This window comes from Zeus faber, assembly GCF_960531495.2.
Source record: "Zeus faber genome assembly, chromosome: 11".
NCBI lineage: Eukaryota > Metazoa > Chordata > Actinopteri > Zeiformes > Zeidae > Zeus > Zeus faber.
In genome coordinates, this window is record NC_137205.1 from 8,518,026 (window position 1) to 8,538,033 (window position 20,008).

At 44.8% G+C, this 20,008-nt stretch overlaps 3 protein-coding genes across 3 annotated transcripts; 1 reads left to right on the plus strand and 2 right to left on the minus strand.

Moving 5' to 3' along the window:
* Nucleotides 1-2,719: 2,719 nt before the first annotated feature.
* Nucleotides 2,720-8,292, plus strand: LOC307236959 (uncharacterized protein; the record flags this gene model as incomplete). Its single annotated transcript, XM_080009554.1, has 5 exons — nucleotides 2,720-2,730; nucleotides 3,612-3,843; nucleotides 4,115-4,276; nucleotides 5,699-5,891; nucleotides 8,183-8,292. The coding sequence occupies exons 2-5, from the start codon at nucleotides 3,625-3,627 to the stop codon at nucleotides 8,290-8,292; spliced, it is 684 nt and encodes a 227-aa protein (XP_079865680.1). The 5' UTR covers nucleotides 2,720-2,730; nucleotides 3,612-3,624.
* Nucleotides 8,293-9,070: 778 nt separating this feature from the next.
* arl6ip1 (ARL6 interacting reticulophagy regulator 1) lies at nucleotides 9,071-15,645 on the minus strand. Its single transcript, XM_080009830.1, has 6 exons — nucleotides 15,470-15,645; nucleotides 14,234-14,367; nucleotides 13,418-13,537; nucleotides 11,505-11,622; nucleotides 10,907-10,991; nucleotides 9,071-10,103 (listed from the first exon to the last, which is right to left on the minus strand). Exons 1-6 carry the CDS (start codon nucleotides 15,503-15,505, stop codon nucleotides 9,985-9,987), a joined length of 612 nt encoding a protein of 203 aa, XP_079865956.1. The 5' UTR covers nucleotides 15,506-15,645; the 3' UTR covers nucleotides 9,071-9,984.
* Nucleotides 15,646-17,455: 1,810 nt separating this feature from the next.
* On the minus strand, nucleotides 17,456-19,105 carry harbi2 (harbinger transposase derived 2; the record flags this gene model as incomplete). The annotated part of the gene is made up of 4 exons (XM_080009555.1): nucleotides 17,456-17,844; nucleotides 17,950-18,061; nucleotides 18,497-18,579; nucleotides 18,670-19,105. 4 exons carry the CDS (start codon nucleotides 19,103-19,105, stop codon nucleotides 17,456-17,458), a joined length of 1,020 nt encoding a protein of 339 aa, XP_079865681.1.
* Between the last annotated feature and the right edge of the window lie 903 nt (nucleotides 19,106-20,008).

Consider the following 20,008-nt stretch of genomic DNA (forward strand, 5'->3'; position numbering starts at 1 on the left):
ACACTTTGCATTCTACCGAAATAAGCAATTTTGACAGAATTAAATGACAATTCCATTCACGACTCAGTGCCAAACCGACTCTTCTGACAAGTTCATCAACCACAGGAGGTCCTCCCTTTACTCACCCATTCGTTACACGAACTGAATGAAACGGACCAAGAGTTGGGAATTCGAACGACTCGTCTTACTGAGTGACTTATCAAGAACCAAATCTCGAATAAATAATCAAAACCTTTCGTCGCTATGAATAGTCCTCACTATTAGAGCGAAACTTGTTCTGCTGGAGCTGATGAATGTAATGATTTTCTGTTAAATCCTAATGTTACCGCTTGTTAAAGTACCAAGGGAGCAGTGGTGCACTGGAGGAGCATGTACAACATTAACTGAAAGGTCCCTGGTTTGAGTCTACCCTGGGTTGCCATCATTGCGACCTAACCGTGAGTGTATGGGATACTTTACCAAGTGAATGTTAATGTCACTTTGTGTCCATACTGTTGTATGCACATTATTACTATTTTATTTATCATGTACAGAAACAGCCGGCCAGATTCATATTTATCCCCAGTCAATACTTCCTTCCTTACAGCCATTCCCTGTCATAATGCCCTTTTGTAGGGGGGTTTCTTATCTATTATCTGGTGACTAAAGCCCATTTTGTATATTCTGTATATTGTATTTCTTGTTTTTTTTAACTGTTAAGTATTTTTTTGCTATGCTACTGTCAGTTTTTCTTTTTCTTTTCTTTTTCTTTTTCTTTTTCTTTTTCTTTTTGCACAACAGTGCGCCAACAATATGAATCCTTGTATTTGAAAATTGTATTTGAGCCAAGAAGTCAGAAGAAGGCCGAAGGGTGCAGTGTGTAGAATTTACGGAATGGACTTTTATGGAACGGAAAATGAAAATAAGAATCGCTGTGTTGGCGTAACCTTAGAATGAGCCCTTTTTACCTACATAGTAGGCTTCACGGAGGCCGCCATGTTGCACCGCCATGTTTCTCGAGTAGCCCCGAACAGACAAACCAAGCACTGGCTCTAGCGAGGGCCTTTCACGTTTTGTATGTGGATAATAACGGGCAGCTGCAGGGCTCTAACACTGACCACACTTACAAAACTTGCATGAAAAGTCTCATTTTCTATTACACCTCTCCAGATGGATGTAATACAAATCTTTTATGGGCATCTGGGAAGGCATTTATTTTCTTCTCTTTTCTTTCTTGTTTTAAAGGCGGCTGTTATAGTGTTGTCTCGTGTCTCCTTTTAGGATTTCACTTAGAAAAGTTACAAGGTACCTGGTGTGCAGGACTTCACAAAAAAAAAGAAAAGAATCACACAATGGAGCAGGTATATAAAAATCCCCTCATACTGCTGTAGGAATCAGATTCCACACAAATGCATTAATCAGCCGTTGTTTAAATATAAAAAATCGAATATTTATATAGACATTCGGGTCCATCTCATAATGCCATCCATTAATAGCCTTTTTTTTCCCCAGGTTCTCCATCTGCATCTGCATGTTCCCACTACCTACAATGGACATGATGGAAGTACATTGGATGACTGTTTATTTATCGAGTGCCAGCTAAATAAATATGGGATGAATATCATATATGGGAAATTAAAAAAAATAATAATAATAATAATAACAATAATAATAATCTGCCGTTTAAATGTTCTTCTAAAACATCCTTCCCTCTGATTTTTGAATTGCGTTGGTTCTTTCAATTCTTGTCGCTTCCAGCCTCCACACACTGCTGCCCCCTGGCGTTGATTTGTGTAACAAATACACGGCTTCATTCGCGCGCTAACGTGAAAAGCTCACGTGGAAATGTTTGGGTTTTTTTAGGCGTTTTTTTTGTTTGTTTTTTGTTTGTTTTTTTTTTAATGAATTTAGGGCTCCCTGCGTTCTCCTCTGCGTTAAAGCGAATTTCATCATTACAACTTTGTAATGGAGACCAGGCTTTCCGTGACCCTAACATATTCATGACATTTATAACGGACACACGTCTAATTATGGCCCGGGTTTGTGCAGTGGTGGATTGCACAGCGGACATTTACACACGTGAATATTTGCACAGAGAAGCACACAGAGTTTTGGATTTGTATTGTAATCATTGAATATTGGACAATTGTATGCGTTCATGTTTTACAGTGTAATAAACAGATACGGAATAGACAGATATAGGATTGACTATAACAGGAGAGTGGAGGATGGCGTCAACTGGGATGGATCCGCACCCTCTCAATATACTCTTTGTAAATAAATACCAGCAAATAGATAACATTGCACAACCCCAAGCCCTCCCCAAATGACATATTGGACCCCATTGCCATTGAACCGTTTCACATTTATTCCCCAAACACTGATAATAAATATTGAAAAGTAAATATTCAGGGGGGGGGCTTAAAGTGATTAAACGTGTATTGATTAGACAATGCATTCAAACATTTTATTGGAGCATGAATGTCGATATGAATATCAGAAGATCCCGATTCAACCACGGGAGCCTTTTTTTTTTTTTTTTTTGTTCGTGTCGGTATTTCGCTCCGTCTCCAGAAGTGGTGATTGCTATAACTCCTTCACACCACCAGGTGTCGCGGTGGTCCGTGTTTTCAACGGCTCTTTCTCGCGGGGGGGGGGGGCGGGGGGGGGAAGCCCCGCGGCCGCACACGGCTTCCGTCGTCCCGGACGGAGTTCGACTCCCGTTGAAAGTTCCGGGCGCAGCGCAATGCGGTGTGTATGTGTGGGGTGTATTGTCCAGGTGGTGGTGTTGTTTGGGTTTGGGCCGTCAGTCTAATACAGATTGTCCATAGGTTTTTTTTTATATTTCTGTAAATATTTATTCTTGTGTGGTGTATTTCTTCACAGTCAAGATTTTGAGCTAAACATTTATTCTAGTGTGCAATTCCTGTGCAATAAATTACCCGGCCATTGGTTTAGTCCAGCCAATTACCGCAACGAGGGCTGTATAAAAGGCTCCAGGGTCACTCCGCTGCGGCGCTTTGGCTGCTGTTGCGCAAACCCTCATACTGCATTTTTTTTTATTTTTATTTTTTTTTATCTTGGAAACATTTTTTTCAATTAATTTTTGGTGGATGGAAAACCTCTCGCCTTATCGTTGCACAACTCCAGCAGCACTTCCGGACCAGTGGCCAGTCTTCGAGCGTGTGCAAGTAATGCCCCGTCCGTCACGACTGTGTCGCTGTGAGAGATCAGTGTTTTCTGGGGCGTTTTCCTGACCAACATGTCCCGATGTGTCTTTGGTTTAACCCCCCCAGTCTTTCTTTTCGACATATTTAGTCTCTGTGTACACGTATTGTTTAAAAAAAAGAGAGAGAGAGAAGTCTGTGTGTAGGTGTCTCACTGCTTACATGAGTCTACAGTCATCTACCGTTGAGGAGCTAGGAAACAGAAAATCTTAACCTGTTTGCCTGTTGCCATGGCGACCGCTAATCGGAGCCCCTTGGCTTTAGCTTGGGTATGTCACAGACAACAGATCGTACTTGTTCGTACATTCATCTATAATAGAAATGATTTTTACTCAACCGGTCCACTACTGGTTTGGTGCTTTAATATACCGAACAACAATGACAAAAGTGAATTTCCTATTGTAGATAGATGCTGTAGATGGACCCGTACACTAAAAAGAAATGTCCACGAACAGGACCACGGACCATGGATAGTTTAGCACCAGACGGTGACGGCAGCGTCCTCCAGATCGGGGCTGATCAGTGCGACCAGGGTTCGGCCCGGGCCTCAAGACCAATTCGCCCCATGCACACGAGCACCTTGACTTTGGCCGACCAGACGTCCTGCCCTGGCTGGCCCACCACCACATACACCCAGGTCTGAATCGCCTCTCTCGCACTCTCTACCGGTCGCTGACATTGAATTTGGATTGCATTGAAGGTTTGCCTTCCCACCAATTTGGAAATTGACCCTCGATTTGGAGGGTTTATTTAATGATTTGTCAAAAAGGGAACATCGGAGAGATGCAGTATAAATTACTGCAGTTACTGCCCTCAGAGCACCGTACAGTAACAACATAGTTTCAGAGGTGTCTATTTGGGTTGACACCCGTGTCGCTGTTATTTCTACCTAATGGCCTTTTTTGCAGGGTTACTCTGGCCGCACTGCTGATGGAAAGCCACTCGTCTTTGAACTCAGGAGTCCCAGGTTCCCCTCGCAGCACACCAGCCAGCTGGAACTGAAGAACACACCCGACTGCAGGATGCAATCACACACCAGAGACGTGCATGGGCCCATCAATGTTTTGCCAGTAGGTGACGCCCCAGCACACACTGTGCATGTGCGTGTGCGTGTGCGTGTGTGTGTGCGCTGACCTCCATACGTTTGCGGTCTTTTTAGACAATATCAAAAAATAATTTTAATGTCAACTGGATGGCCAATTTTTTTTTTTACCCACCATCATTATTATGACATTGGGATCTTTAGGACACATTTAGTATCCTCATAATCCAAAGTAATATTTCCTCATGATATTGTCCTCATAATTATATAAAAAAATCCAATATTTTATCCACTGGATAACTCTTATTTATCAAAAGAAAGTATAGCACAGTTTTAAATCTACATAATTCTAACTAATCTTGTTTTGGGGGTTTTTTTTTCAAGGTATTTCTAGATGACTATACACCTTGTGTGTTTGGGGATCTGGGCATTTGTGGATTACAATCAAACTTGGCCAGTCACCCATACAGTGTCTCATGGAGAAGATCTCTATCTAAATCGTGCACCCTAAACACCGGAGCCCCTCAGGGTTCCGTCCTGGAGCCTCTGCTGTTCTCCTTATACTTAATGCCTTGGTGACATGATCTCCTCCCGGGGCTTCTCGGATCACTGCTATGCTGACAACACTCAACTCTACCCCTCCTTTCCCTCTTCATAATATCTGGATGTCGAGAGGTTCATCTCTGCATGTCTTCAAAACATTAATGCATGGATGTCTGGGCACCCACTGAAGCTCAACCTCGACAAGACTGAGTTCCTCCTTCTCCCTGGGAGAGACTGCCCTCACACAGACCTCTCCATCACCATCGAGAACACCAACGTAACCCCATCTCAGCCTGCCACAAGCTTTGGGGTAATCCTGGACAACCAGCTCTCCTGCTCCTCCCACATTGCTGCTACAACTCCCTGCTGCAGGTTTTCCCTTTATAACATCCGAAGAAAGGACACAACACAAGTTCTGGTTCAGGCACTTGTTATCTCCCGTCTAGATTCTGGCTGGACTACCTGCCTGTTCCATCGGACCACTACAGCATCCAGAACGCAGCCGCCCGTCTAGTGTTCAACCAGACTCCGACTCGGTGGCTCCACTCCTTCACCCTCGCGGGTGGTCTCAAGGGTCTCTCATCCCGGTCGTGACTCCCCCGTGTGTCAGAACGGCTGAATCGCTCCCTATCTTCTGTCGTAGACTAAAGACCCGTCCTTTCAGACTACACCTGGAGCCAACTTGTACCGACCTGTCTACCCTTCATCATCTTCCTTTTACTCTCTTAAATACTTTCATTACCTAAAGAAAACCTCTCTAACTCTGCTAGTACTGCACGTTTCCAGAGAATGTTTGGCTGACCGTGACAGTCGTTTGGACAAAAGCGTCTGCTAAATGACATAACGTGATGGGATACCCAAAAGAGAGTCCCATCTTTGATCCATCCATCTTTATATTGTTCTCCAGAGAGTCGACCTGTCCCAGGAGAACTGGGTCCGGTACTGCGGTGGGGGGGCCATGAAAGAGGTGACGAACCCACAGGAGCCCACGCCGTATAGGACGTCCTATCAGAGCCAACAGCAGCAGCAGCAGAATGGTCAACCGGCACCCGGCCCGAGTGGCAAGCCCATACCCTGGCACCAGTACGACATCCTGACAGGTATCCATCCGTCTTGGGGCCCCAATCTTAACGCGCACAAAAAACCACGCCATGACCCTGTGACTGATGCAATCATACGACTGAACGTGGATGAATCTGGTTAGGTTGACACATGTCAAGTGTTGCGGAGCACAATTATTTATGTGTTTACTGATGCACACCTAGGAGCTAAGGCAGTGGTATTCAAACTATTTTTGCCCAGTCCCTCCCAAAAAGTAAATTTAAAAAAATTAAAAAAAGTCATCGAACAATCGTTGTTTATAGTAAACCACGTCGAGCAGCCACATTCATTTTCTGGCTTTTATTGCCTATTCACACAGGCAAATGGGGGCAGAAAGGAGCACTACTGACAAATTTATAATGAAGGCAAATAATTAAAATAAATTAAATTATTATTAAAATTATTTTATAGAATGAAAATAACACCCCCCCCGTCCCTTGCCATTCGATTTTGAAACTTTCAGTAATCATTTTCATTAAATGTAATAAGTCATGTCAAATTAGTGCTTAAAACATACACCAATCAGCCACAACATTCAAACCACCTGCCTAATATTGTGTAGCACCCCCCTGTGATGCCGAAACAGCTCTGACCCGTGGAGGCATGGACTCCACAAGACCTCTGAAGGTGTCCTGTGGTATCAGGCACCAGGACGTGAGCAGCAGATCCTTTAAGTCCTGTAAGTTGCGAAGTGGGGCCTCCATGGATCAGGCTTGTTGTTCCAGCACATCCCACAGATGCTCGATCGGATTGAGATCTGGGGAATTTGGAGGCCAACTATTCCTGAAGCTTTTGTAGTGTGGCAGGGCACATCATCCTGCTGTAAGAGGCCATTGTCATCATAGAATACCGTTGCCATGAAGGGGTGTACTTGATCTGCGACAATGTTTAGGTAGGTGGCACGTGTCAAAGTAACATACGCGTGAATGCCAGGACCCAAGGTTTCCCAGCAAAACACTGCCAAAAGCATCACACTCCCTCCGCCGGCTTGCCTTCTTCCTATAGTGCATCCTGGTGCCATCTCTTCCCCAGGTAAACAACGCACATTCACCCGGCCATCCACATGATGTAGACGAAAACGTCATTTATCAGACTAGGCCACCTTATTCCACTGCTCCATGGTCCAGTTCTGATGCTCACGTGTCCATTGTCAGCACTTTTGGCAGTGGACAGGGATCAGCATGGACACTCTGACCGGTCTGCAGCTACGCAGCAAGCTGTGATGCACTGTGTGTTCTGACACCTTTCAGCAGAGAGCAGCATTAACTTTTTCACGAATTTGTGCTACAGTTGCTCTTCTGTGGGATCACACCAGACAGGCTAGACTTCGCTCACCATGTGCATCAATGAGCCCATGGGCGCACATAACCCTCACCAGTTCACCGGTTGTCCTTCCTTGGGCTTTTGGTAGGTACTAACCACTGCATACTAGGAACACCCCACAAGACCTGCTGTTTTGGAAATGGCTCTGACCCAGTCGTCTAACAATCACAATTTGGCCCTTGCCAAGGTCGCTGAGATCCTTAAGCTTGTCCATCTTTCCTGCTTCCAACACATCAACTTCAAGAATTGACTGTTCACTTGCTGCATAATATATCCCACCCCATGACAGGTGCCATTAGAATGAGATGAGCAATGTTATTCACTTGACCTGTCAGTGGTTTTAATGTTGTGGCTGATAGGTGTGTTCCTTTTTAAGCAGATGTGGGGTTTTTTTTGTAGTAGTAGCTGTAGCACCAGAACTTGCACCGTCTGTTACCATGGTTACTCTCCCTGGCGTTGGTGTAAAGAATGTCCTGTAGCATATGGCAGCATTGTGTCCCTTTCTTGATTTCTTTGACGCAAGTGCAACCTGTTCACCCTGTCTGTCTGTTACAAGAGCTTTCTTTTTATTTATCTCATTGTTGACTGTTCGTTTGTTATATGGGCTATTCAAAGTTGGGTTATTACAAATATGCACAGTATGAATGTCAAATCTGAATAGTTCCAACATGTGATTGTTTTCATTTGGGCTCTGTAAGCCTAATTCCAATACGGAGTGATTTCCAATTCATAATGTAATTGCTAGCATAGTGCTCTCCTCACGGCGGGTTTGGTTCAACCTTCCTGTCACAGTTGAGTAGCAAACAACGGCTTTACTGGAGATTAAGCAGCAGGGGGACAGACACGGAAAACAAGCTGTGGCACAAGAAGGCTGAGAAAATAGCAAAGACGGGATCTCACCCTGAGGGGAAATTACAGTTTACACATGTCTCATGGGCTCAACGTATTAACTATGCGTGTGTTGTAGGGTACCCGAGACAGGCAGGGCTGGAAACGCCCAAGAGACTGGTGAGGCACAAAGTGCTCTGGGCCGCACGACGCAGGGAGACCAACTGCTGTGCCTTCAGACTCTACTGATCTGCCCAAAATATGAAATAAACTCAAAAGGTGTGAACCACAACCAACACTCTGGTCTTTGTTAATCGACACAGCATGCATCACATTACTTAACTCATTGTGACGGGTTGATCTGAAAAAGCAAATAAACTCTATGGTTGAAATGCCACAAGCTGAGTCATCCCTTTATTCAGTGACGCACACTCTTTCAGACAATGCTCGATTTGGTTGATGGCAGTCGAGCAAACATGACATTATACACAAATCACAGCTTGGAGGCATAATCAACATGAAGTCCTTTGTCTGCTTAAATAAGGTTTTATTGAAGTAATGGCTCTTAGGTAGTATGGCGGTGGAAGCCATGTTTTTGTATTATTTGGCACCATAGTGAGTTGAGCCATTAAGGTCAGTGGAGTGGATATTAGGGTTAGTCCTATTCATTTGACATGTCCCAAATTGCAGTTATGAGGTGTAATAGGCAGATTCCACTTAATAAATACAGAATAAATCTTTAATCAGAAGCTTTTAAAGTATTGACAAGTAGCAATAATTTATCCTTTGCATAGAATCACAAGTATATTTTGGCCATTTCAGTTGTTTCAGACACTTGTGTCCTTTGCCAATCTCATTCAATTACATGTTTCCAGGCTTGAGCTGCTTTTTTTATTTTTAAATGCCAAATGTCTACAGAAACACCAATCCTAACCCTGACAAATGACTTGCATAGAAATGTATTAAAAATAATTCTGGTTCTGTCTTTGGAAATCCAAAGCAGCATACCATTAGACGAAAACATGGGTTAATTTAAATCAAGACTTTATTCATGATAAAAGACTTCCAGTAAAGACACATAAAAAGGTGAAATGAAGGACGAAATAAAAATACAAGACCAGGGTAACTGGGGGGGGGGGGGGGGGCGCAGAACAGGCATATTTACATGGTCACAGGCTCCCCAGAGAAGGTAGCGATAAGGAGCTAATGGTACTTGCAGAGTCCGGCTAGCAGCAGTACAGCAGGAGGCTTGCATCCTCAGCATCCCTCCAGGGATTTATAAAGAGTTATCAATATCTTAGAGGACACTTCCCATCTCAACATCTACACACGCCACAAGAGAGCTCACATTAGACTCAGTTATCCTCATTTTCAGCGCAGTATCAGCTGTGGTTTAAAAAATATAGAATAATACAAAAGTAATTAATTTGCTTTGTGACAAACTACTCAATGACTTTGCACTGTGAGTGACTCAATACAAGCGTAAAAAAAAAAAAATTGCAGTAATGCTACAAACACTGCTCAGTAGTTCCTTAATGTGACTAGATGAAGGAAATGACAAACAAAAAGAGAAACACTGAAACCAAGAGGAAAGGTTAAGTGTGTGCATGTGTGTGGGGGACGAGTAACGGAACACCCTCGAATAAGTGAGAAACAGTGCTAGAATCTATAACCCTCAGTGTGAAGACCTAGCTGAACATGGGTATGGGTCTAATTTTGTTTGTTGTGGGGAGTGGGGTGGGCATGTATAAATGAGACTTGTGAAACTTGAGTTGCTCTGCGGAGACTCAGGAAGCCTTTTTTTTTATTATTAATAATAGTTCACTTGCTCTACTCTTGTTTCAGCAACACTAACCCTTCAATAAACTTAAAGAAAAAAAAACAAAAAAAAAAAAACAACCTTCGCGCCGTCAGTCCTGTCTGACTTGTCTATCCGTCCGTTCACTCGTTCTTCTTCTCCTTCTGTTTGAGCAGCTTGTTGATCTCTCGCTTGGCCATGGCGCTGTACTTTGAGATGACGCCGTGCTGGTTGAGGCCGGGCAGCAGGAGCAGGAAGCTCACTGCGGGAAGGGGGGAGAAAGGGTTGGTTCGTCACTAAGATGGGTCACAATTAGAAAATGAGAAATCAGTGCCAAATGATTTATCGCCATATGGTTCATAAGACAACTTATCGCAGCTCCATGTCTAACGCCAATGGCTGATATGATTGGTCCAGTCTAATTTTTGGTTTGAAAAAGCTACATTTAGAACGACATACTGCTGCAGAGGAATAACAAGAAAAATTACAAAAAAGAAAAGTATGCCTTTAATATGTTTTAAGCATCTATTTGACCCCGTTTGCCTGAAGAGTGTGTGAATAGGCAATAAAAGCTACAAATTAATGTGAGGGCTCGACCTGGTTTACTATGAACTACGTTAGTCTGCATACACATTTTTAATTAGTACTTTTTCAAAGGACAATGGACGTCATGTCCTTCAAACCCCAGGGGAGAGGGGGATTTGGGCAAAAAAGTTTGCGTGCCACTGGTTGTCTTTAAGGATGGTACAAATCACACCCCTTGGAGAAGACTTGTCTCGGCCTCTCGTTGCTGCCCCCCCCCCCCCCTCCCAATTTTAAAGTGTTTAAGCAATAAATTTGTCGTCATTCAGACACAGGATGTTTTCAGCAGTTGGATTGTAAATGCCTCGCCATCACGGTATGTTTTAAAGCGGTATTGATCGTACATTCGTGCCAGTGCTGAGTCACAATTCCAGGAAGCTTAGCGGTAACAGGCTGGATCTAGCCTCCCATTCCTGCAGCCAACTGCCGCTGTGCGCGTCAGCCTGACTAATCAAAATGATCTCGAAGCTTGATTCTACTCACCGATCAGGTATGTAAGAAAGAGGTTGTGCACCTGCTGACCAACCCAGGCTAAGGCCACCAGGCTGCTGGTCACCGAGGCAAAGTACTGGGGAAGGAAGAGGACAGAGAGTCTGTGAGGACATTCAAAAAGGAGTCGCCCTCCATCTCAGATCTTTCACAGAGAACCTTTATCAAGTTCTCCACATGACTTCTGATAAATGAAGCACATTTAGAACTTTGATTTAGTCGTTTTGTTTCGTCCCGAGGCCGAACAAAACAGCCATTTACCGCTGGTAAGTCAGAGTGGATTCTAAGTGGGTCTAATAAGTTTAAAGAGCAAGAACGATCATGATGGTCGTTCTGCGAGTAGCACCATTGCCGCAGCCCTGTAACCCACTTCACCAAAGTAGAGCAGCATGCCCCAAATCAGCTGACTCGTAGACTCATTTATCTGAAGCTTAGAGAAAGGCCCCTATTGTAAAAGAAAAATAATCCACATTTACTCAATCGACTACAAAGCCACTTGTGTTCTTACACAAGACGATTCTGGAGCAACAAATTCTGCTTCCGCTTTCTTTTTTTTGGGGGGGGGGGGGGGGGGGGGCTCAAGAGAATATACCATTTTGGGCTTCTCCTCCTTGAGGGCGAAGAGACGCTTCCACCAGCCCAGCACACGCCGCTGGCTCTTCACCAGGTTGATGCAGATCTCATGGAAGCGCTGCTGCTGTTCAGTGGTCCTAAGCGGGAGGGGAGCGAAAGTCAGTACGGGGAGGACAGCATCAAGGGGATCACCGTTTGTCATTCATCCCAAGCAGCAGAATCGCCATTGGGTGTGTGGAAATTAACCTCCTTGGGGCCAGACCCTGGTGGTTCCTTCCTGCCAGCCTTGTGACGGACCAATCAGAGGCTGCAGTTGTTCCAGGACTGAGTTAGTTGAGGGTGTAGTACAGAGAGAAACGCATTTTGCCTCAGTACTCGTACTCTGTGCAATGGCAATTAGTTGAATTGAATCTAAAGATAATTTCTCTCTTCAGGATATACCCCTTGAAATGCATCATCTCGTAGTTTACCAACTACAGATGCACTGATTGCAATTTTCTTGGTTGATTGCCATTTCTGATTTTTTATTTTAAAAGTCTGACCTGCAGATTCCGATTTGCTATACATTGATGACAAATACATTGCGTGATCATGTGATGGACAGCTGCACATACGGACTACCACTGCAATTTTCAGTTACCACAATAGTGAGATTTAGGATTTTGACACCGTTTATTGTTCACTACAGAACAATAATAGAAAATGAAATTGTCACTGAGTTCCAATAAAATAGAATATGAACATGGGGCTGGCAAGTTTCAGTATAATATAACCTGTAACCCTCACTGAGTTTTAGTAGGAGTCAACATATAACTAACATGGAAATGTCCAGTTCAAACTTAAAATGAACATTTTTCACTTTTAAGTGCAAATATACAATTATATGCAACTTTGCAATTTAATTAAATGCTCTGATACTTAAACACGCTACCTGGCTGCAAATTTAACCAGCACAGAAAAACACTTCTGACAGATTGTGTTCATGCGGTGTGTGATAGTCAGGCGTTCAGTAATCTAATTGGCTGAAGGTGTCTGTCAAGACATGAATTCAAATCGAATTCCTGCTGTGAAAGGCCTCTGTCTTGTGATAAGGACTGTAAATACCTTGCAAGAAAGATTGGTGAAACCAGACTATGTGAAATTCAGAAACTGATGGACCGAAGAGTTAGGAGCAAAGGGAGCGTCGGTGCTGCAGGTTTTACAGCTCATCCAGACCCCCTATGTGGGACAGCGTTGCATACATAAGTAAATCAACCCCAACAGCCTCAGAACACTGCTGGCAATGACAAGAGGACGTTAAAATGTTAAGGGAGTGGGGGGGGGGGTGCACGCTTCATTTTCTGCTGAGTGATCGTCCCCTATTTCAGGACATGGCCTCGATGACAGGAACCCAAAATGAGTATACGCCCGGGTACTGAAATAGCCTGACATGAGCCTTGCAAGCCCACAGCAGGCAGGGCAGTGCAGTGCAGTGCAGCCCCACTACATCCGCATCTTCAGACTGCACCAATCAATAATCACACACCAATTTGGCTCCCTGTTAAATGTATCGCGCATTTCACGCTCTGCTGACATGCAGTTTTATACATACTGGGGCAAGGGACACAACAGCCAGGGCAAGACGCCCAAAACATTGTGTCAGCTGCAGGCTGTCACTCAATCCCACAGTGGGTGTCTGGTTCAAGCAGTCAAGACAAGCCTTGGAAGGGGGTGGCTCCAGCTTGAGACAAGAAATGTCAAGCTTAGGGGGGGGGAGGTGCTTGAATACAAATTGTGGATTCATTTCTTTCTTCAAAGAGTGTAGCAAAAACGTAACAGCAAATGTTAGTGCTGGACAGTCGTTTAACGGCTCAAATTCTTTCAAGTGCTTACAGCTCTTTGGTCTTAAGAGTCCCAGCTGGTCAAGACTTCCTCTACGCGGATTGCTCTTACCACTTATTGGAGCCGAAGACACGCGGCGCGAGGGTGGGCACGAGGTAGTCTGCCAGGCACAGCAGCATGACCGCACACGAGAGCCCAGTCAGCACAGAGGGGTCCAAGTAGTAAATCAGCCTGGAAGGGAACATGGCATACACATTCATGAGCCCCATTTGATTACCACTACCCCTTGGGAATCTTGCTCGATAACTGTAAGAACAGCTAACAAAATGCTGTCAGCTTGGTCCAAATGTTTGTAGAATGTCACTGAAAATTCCCCCCTCAGCTGTTCAATGTTTGCTTATTATGCTGCCACGGGGAAGAAATAAAGTTTTGTTTGTTTTAACTGAAAAACACATGTATCCACAAAAAAGGGCCACTACTACAATTCGTGTGATGCAAAGATTGACATTAGCAAAGGATTTCCTAAAAGGAATAAAAGGCTGAAGAATACCATAACATCACCTATGAGCACTGTTGCATTTGATATCTTACTGAAATGAGTATCATGCTATAGCAATTGCATTTGTACCACTTACCGATCTGAGTTGGAAGATTTTAACAGTTAATCAATTCCTACAATTCAGCCAACATCCCAGACATTGATAAAGTGCAGATTTCTAACAATTTTCCGTTATAGATTATTTGTTGAATCAAGTTCTAGGAGTAATGCAGGTTTCCACTTCTTTGCGTCCAGCTGTAACACAGCCTTTGGGAGAGACTTGCCCATTGGTGGGGAGTAAATCCTTTTGGGAGTTGGGACGATTATAGTCTGTAGTTTCACCTCGAATGAGTGTTACGGATGGAAAGGGGCAGTGGAGAGAGACTCACATGAACACAACAGTAGTGGCACCCATCAGGGCCCCGGGGAACCAGGGCTTCTCCCAGCGCAGCACCTGGTCTCCAGCCAGGATCACCTCCCCCCAGCCCTGGAGCTGCTCCTCAAGCTGGGCCGTTTCCTGAGACTGACGAGTACAACAAACACACAAATTTAAAAAAAAAAAAAAAACAGAGGTCCGGGTACATTGGGGGATTACAGATATGAGCCAAGAGTGATCAACGGCTGCGGCCGCTACTAAACCTAAGATGTAGCTGCGGCAGGTGCATTGGGATGGGGTCTTGAACTAGCAGGAATGCAGCCTCCCTTTAACCGTTGTTTGCTGTCAAGACAGTTTCAAATTGCACTTAAAATACATAAATAATGTAAACTAGCTATTGCGTTGCAAGACCAAAACTGCACGGCTGTGCTAGAGCCAGAATACCAGCTATGTTTATCAGAACGATCTCATGTTTCTCACATTACAAATTGTGACTTTTTGGTGGTTAACAGGATAGCGGTGGGTCATGTCACCGGGGGGGGTGCCGCGGCAGAAAAAGGGTTGGGAAACATTTTGACGCAAAGGCACGCAACCCGTGCGACTGGATTCTATGGCGCGATTAAAAGGTTCGACTCCCTCTTTCCGGATTCGGTCCTTGACGATTCGGGTTAAAAAAAAAAAAAAAACGAGTCGTTCGTTCTTCCGACTCTTCGTTCCTTCGGTTAAGTATATAAATAATAACAATAATACTGAAGAGTCCCTTTGGCTGTGAATGAATTCTCTCAAATTACTCAATCCTGTCGAAATGTCTTCAAACTGTGGTTCGAACGAAAGCACGTTAATCCAATTTACTTCTGCCAAATTCACCACGAATTACGTCAGACGCCGCGGGGCTTTAAGCCTTGGACTTCGTCTTTTGAGTCCTCGTTAAATGTCGTTCATCCGAGCGCCGCACTCGCCGTTCGCTAGTCCTCGAAGCGCTCCCGTGCAGCCATTTCTTAAGTCTTTCTTCCCCTGCTGCTGCTGCTCAAATTGAACATCGCACTTCTTAACACCAAACCGCCTCGTCCAGTGCGAACGAGGGTCATTTCGTCCAACCGCTCTTCCAGTCGACGTGTTGACTAACTGACCCGCACGAAAGACAACGACGTTGCCAGCGCAAATGGACGCTAACGATTTGCTAACGTTAACACCCGCAAACGTAAATACGCCAATGTCAAACACGGTCGCCCGCTTCCTTGATACTTACGAGTACATTGGCGCTTTTGTTGTCCCCTTCAGCCATTACTAAAGCCTGCTCTTCTGCTGGGTATCCTTGATTTGCGTTCACTTGTATTTCTTATTTTTTTTTATTATTCTTTTTTTCTTTTTTAGCTCCCTGTACAGCAAGGGCCCCGGAACGCAGCGGCTGACACCTCCCGTGGCTCGAAGCGTCACAAACCGCTGAACGCGGGCAGCGCGCTTTTATGTCGGAGCCTGCGTCAAATTGTCGAAAGGGATCCTGGGAAATGTAGTTCCTAGCTCTCCTGGGGGGGGGGGGGGGATTCGAGGCGTTTAAGACGTTTTGGCTGAAATGTTTATCACACGTCGTGTCGTCATTTTAAGATGATTTTAAATGTGATTTTTGTCGGATAGATTATCTGTTTGTTTGTTTGTTTGTTTGTTTTTTTTTAACGTTGTGCAGCAAAGTAAAACCACATCAGAATGTAACGCTGACTCAATGTTTACGTTGGCACTTCCATCATCCCACCTAACACTGGCATCAAGAGATAAACACTATGTCTAAATGAAACAGAGATGTTTGTCCAAACGGCTGATCTATAACTGAACTATTTCCTTGTCACAAAGGGGCGCCTGTTCCTGCGATGTATTATAAAAAAAAAAAAAAAATAGAATATATAAAATATTTGAAGCTTTGAATATGTCAACAGAGCAACTAACACTTGTAGCAGTCTGACGAAAACCGTATGACTCCTTACAAAAAACATCAACACAAATAAAAGTGTGTTTAAGAAGCGTTAAGGGGTCAAAATAATTAATCTTCATTCATGTTTACACAAATTTGCATATATAAACGCATTTACAGTTTACTGTATATAAACACAATACATTTGTAATGCCATTTGTTTGGTTTTTTACATTAACACATTTCCCTAGTTGCTTCCTTTACTTTTTTTTTATTTTATTGTTTCACATGCTTTAATACTGTACAGCATCTGTGAGCAGGAATATAATGATGGAATAGAACGATGAAAATGCCATTAAATACGTCTTGATGCAGATTAATTTGTGTTTTGTCAAATAATAGTGCGAGTGCAGCTATAACTTAATGCACTGCTTTTGAAACCTATCTTGGAAGTAGAATCTCAAAAATCAATCTTTAGGGTCAAATTGGAGTACATTTTAAAAATTGCAATTAATCGCACCTTAGTCATGCGTTTAATTGTTTTAATTGTTTGCGAGCCCCTGATATACACCGATCAGCCACAACATTAAAACCACCACTAAAAACCACTTATATTGTGTAGCTCCCCCTCTTGCCACCAAAACAGCTCTGACCCGTGGAGGCATGGACTCCACAAGACCTCTGAAGGTGTCCTGTGGTATCTGGCACCAAGACGTGAGCAGCAGATCCTTTAAGTCCTGTAAGTAGTGAGGTGGGGCCTCCATGGATCAGGCTTGTTGTTCCAGCACATCCCACAGATGCTCGATCGGATCGGACCCTAACCCCGTCCATCCACAAGATGTAGAAGAAAACGTGATTCATCAGACCAGGCCACAGCTGACGCTCTCGTGTCCATTGTAGGCGCTTTCAGCGTGTGTGGCTTTTTTTCTTCTTAATACATCCCACCCCTTGACAGGCGCCATTAGAACGAGATGAGCAATGTTATTCACTTCACCTGTCAGTCGTTTTAATGTTGTGGCTGATCGGTCTAAATATGAAGTTGTTTTAATCAAAATTGCATGTAAATGCACCTGATAAATATGGACCCAGATGAGGTTTGGGGTCGGGAGACAACCCTGAGTGGAGCAAGGTCTGTGACAGAGTGGTGAAACATTGTATGTGTGTACAGTCGGGTGCATCTGTCACATCCTCACTTTATTTTTCCAACTGTGAACAGAGATAATTAAATTATAATATCAAAAGTTGCTTGGGTATTGTGACTATACAACTGAAAATTATAACTCCCTTAAAAAAAAAAAAAAAAATTGAAAACACTATTGAAAACATCAGTTATCCAAAAAGTTGGGATGCGATTCTGTCCCTCACCGCCGTGCCGCTTGCTTGGTCGGGCTGCATTGGCTCTGTGTGCCGCCGCTCTGTGTGAGCGGCGAGTCTCGTCTGCACCAATGGACTCCTTTCTTTCCTGAGGGCGGCTATGTTGTGAAGCACTGCACACGCGATGGCAATGTCACACGCCCTGTCCGCTGTGACCCGCAAACCGTTAAGGCATTGAAATCTTCCTTTTAGATGCCCAAAAGTCGCGGCGATTGGCTCCCGCGTCAGCGCCTGAGCTGCGTTGTAGCGAGTCTGCGGCCCTGGTGCGGGGTCAGGGTACGGGGTCATGAAATAAGGCCTGCAGGTGTAGGCCCCGTCCCCGACGAGGAGTCCATCGTGGCGACCTACGGGCAACAACAGCAAACGACCCGATTAAATGACAGAAAAGTCAATGACGGCGATACAATAAGTGCCACTTTGTCTACTTGAAATGGTATGTGGTTACATACCCTGTTTGAATGCTTTGCCCAAGGCCGACTCTGCGAATATTCTGGAGTCATGGACGGATCCCGGAGACTTGGCTTCGATGTTGGAAATCAAGCAGGTGGAATCACAGATCACCTGGCAGGGAAAAGCAGAGATCAGACATCAGATTCTCCAGCACTGTACAATGGAGAAGTGGGTGGCGTTATAAAAAAAGGGGGCTCTTGGCTCGCAGTTCTGGGTAGGCAAGTAAAATTTCAATTGATTCCTCTCAATCATGGAAACAAATTAAAAGAAAAAACGTTGGTACAAGACATTATCAACTAAGGCAGTAAATCGACTACGGGTCAATTGGACTGCTGTAAGAATCGTCCAATCACAACTGTCAAGCGCCGACACTTTGCTCATGTGACCTAAACTCCATGCGCTGATTGGCTCAGCGTATCAGGCGTCGCAGCAGAACAACAAACATGAACCACCAACGCACGTTCGAGGGGCGATCGGGGCATTCGTGACAACCCAGCATCTCGTCTTCTCTCTACTTTTAAATGAAGATGTAAAACGCGGCGTTACCTGGACATTAATGCTGTAGAATGCCTTTCTAGCACTGATGGGGATTTGGCAGCAATCCACTGCTCCGATGACATCGGGGAAGCCTACAAAGGCAAATGTAAAGCGATCGAACCAAGCGATGGTGCTCGAATAAAGCGCATTGTTTCTGAAAGCGTGGTTGCTCGTCTTCCTACCTGCGACAGCACGAAAGCCCTCTTTGACGTCTCGCACGGCCACGTGTCCGGGGAACTTGACGAACTGGTTGAGAAGGCCTTTCAGCGCCAGGCACACGCTCCTGATGGAGCGCGACACGGTGGCCGGGCTCAGGTTCTCTGCGTCGCCCACCGAGTACAAGAGCTCCCCGCAGGCGAAGAAGCGCAGCGCGATGCAAAGCGTCTGCGCGCCCGTCAGCGCGTTGTTGCGACGGGTCGCGTTTGCGATGTGCGGGCTGAGCAAATTGCTCAGGTAAATGAGTCCTTCGCGGCTAAATCTGTACCGCTCGATTAAAAACGCGTCCGAATTCGATAGCGGATCTCGCCGATCCCTCCACACGCGCTCCCTTTTGAACGCTCTTTTAATGAGCTGAGCTCCGATATCTATCGGCGACTCTCGGAGGAAGGGCGAAGCCATCGCTGCTCCATTTGATTCTGTTGCTAGGGTCACACCACCGGCGACAGGGGTTGCAGCGTGAAACCGAGCAGCTCTCGCCTCGTCGCAGTAAGTTCACACCGCCCGCGACGAGGCGCGGAATCGACCGCCTGTAGCGTGTGCGCCAAACATTTCAAACCGCTCTCCTTTTCCATATCTAATATACATTATATATATATATACAGATGGTGCCGTGTCTACCTATTTTTTTTTTATCAATAAAATGGTACCGTTTGTTTACATGGCCAAATAAATAACCTCTTGGAAAGAGATGCGTGAATAATCTCGCCACCTGTCCCTTAAAATAAAGAAGTATCCTTGTCGAAGAAACAAAATGACGTATTCCTTATTTTATCGATAGTTTATCAGACGTTTTTAATACTAAAATAAAATAAAACAACGTAGTGATCCAAGAGTCCATTTTCCAAGGGCCTGCGCCATTGAGCGTACTTTCCTTCCTATGGGCTGTCGCCCGGCATTCGTCGCTGCTCATTTGCGTTAAATTGAAACCTGCTTAAGGTTCCTTGTCGCCGTTCCGCCCCCTGCAGCTGGACGTAGCCGGGCTCCGGTTGAAATGCTTCGCAGCCGCCGCTTTGCACCGCCCCGTCGCCGCCGGTGACTGTACGCGTTCATAGGTGTTTCACCCGTTCGACCACAAGGTGTCGCTGCAGTGGACCTGCGATTTCTACAGGCCAGGGAAAGGATTCAGACGCATGTTCGCGTCATTGCTTTGTGTCAACCTTCTGCTCACACTTACTTTGAGAATCCGTTGAATTCACTTTAAATCACTCCAGTAAAAACAGGCACTCCTCTTCAGAATGACTTTATTTTGCCAGGTGCATTTACATGTATTAGGAATTTGTCATGGTGATTATTGCTGCTTAT

Bases quoted from the DNA above. Each gene is read 5' to 3' on its own strand.
- arl6ip1 (XM_080009830.1), bottom strand. From the start codon at position 15,505: ATGGCTGAAGGGGACAACAAAAGCGCCAATGTACTC. The intron at 10,992-11,504 runs GTATATTCTCTT...TTCCTTCCCCAG, and splicing joins AGGAGGAGAAGCCCAAAATG to TACTTTGCCTCGGTGACCAG. The intron at 10,104-10,906 runs GTGAGTAGAATC...CCCTTCCCGCAG, and splicing joins CTTTCTTACATACCTGATCG to TGAGCTTCCTGCTCCTGCTG.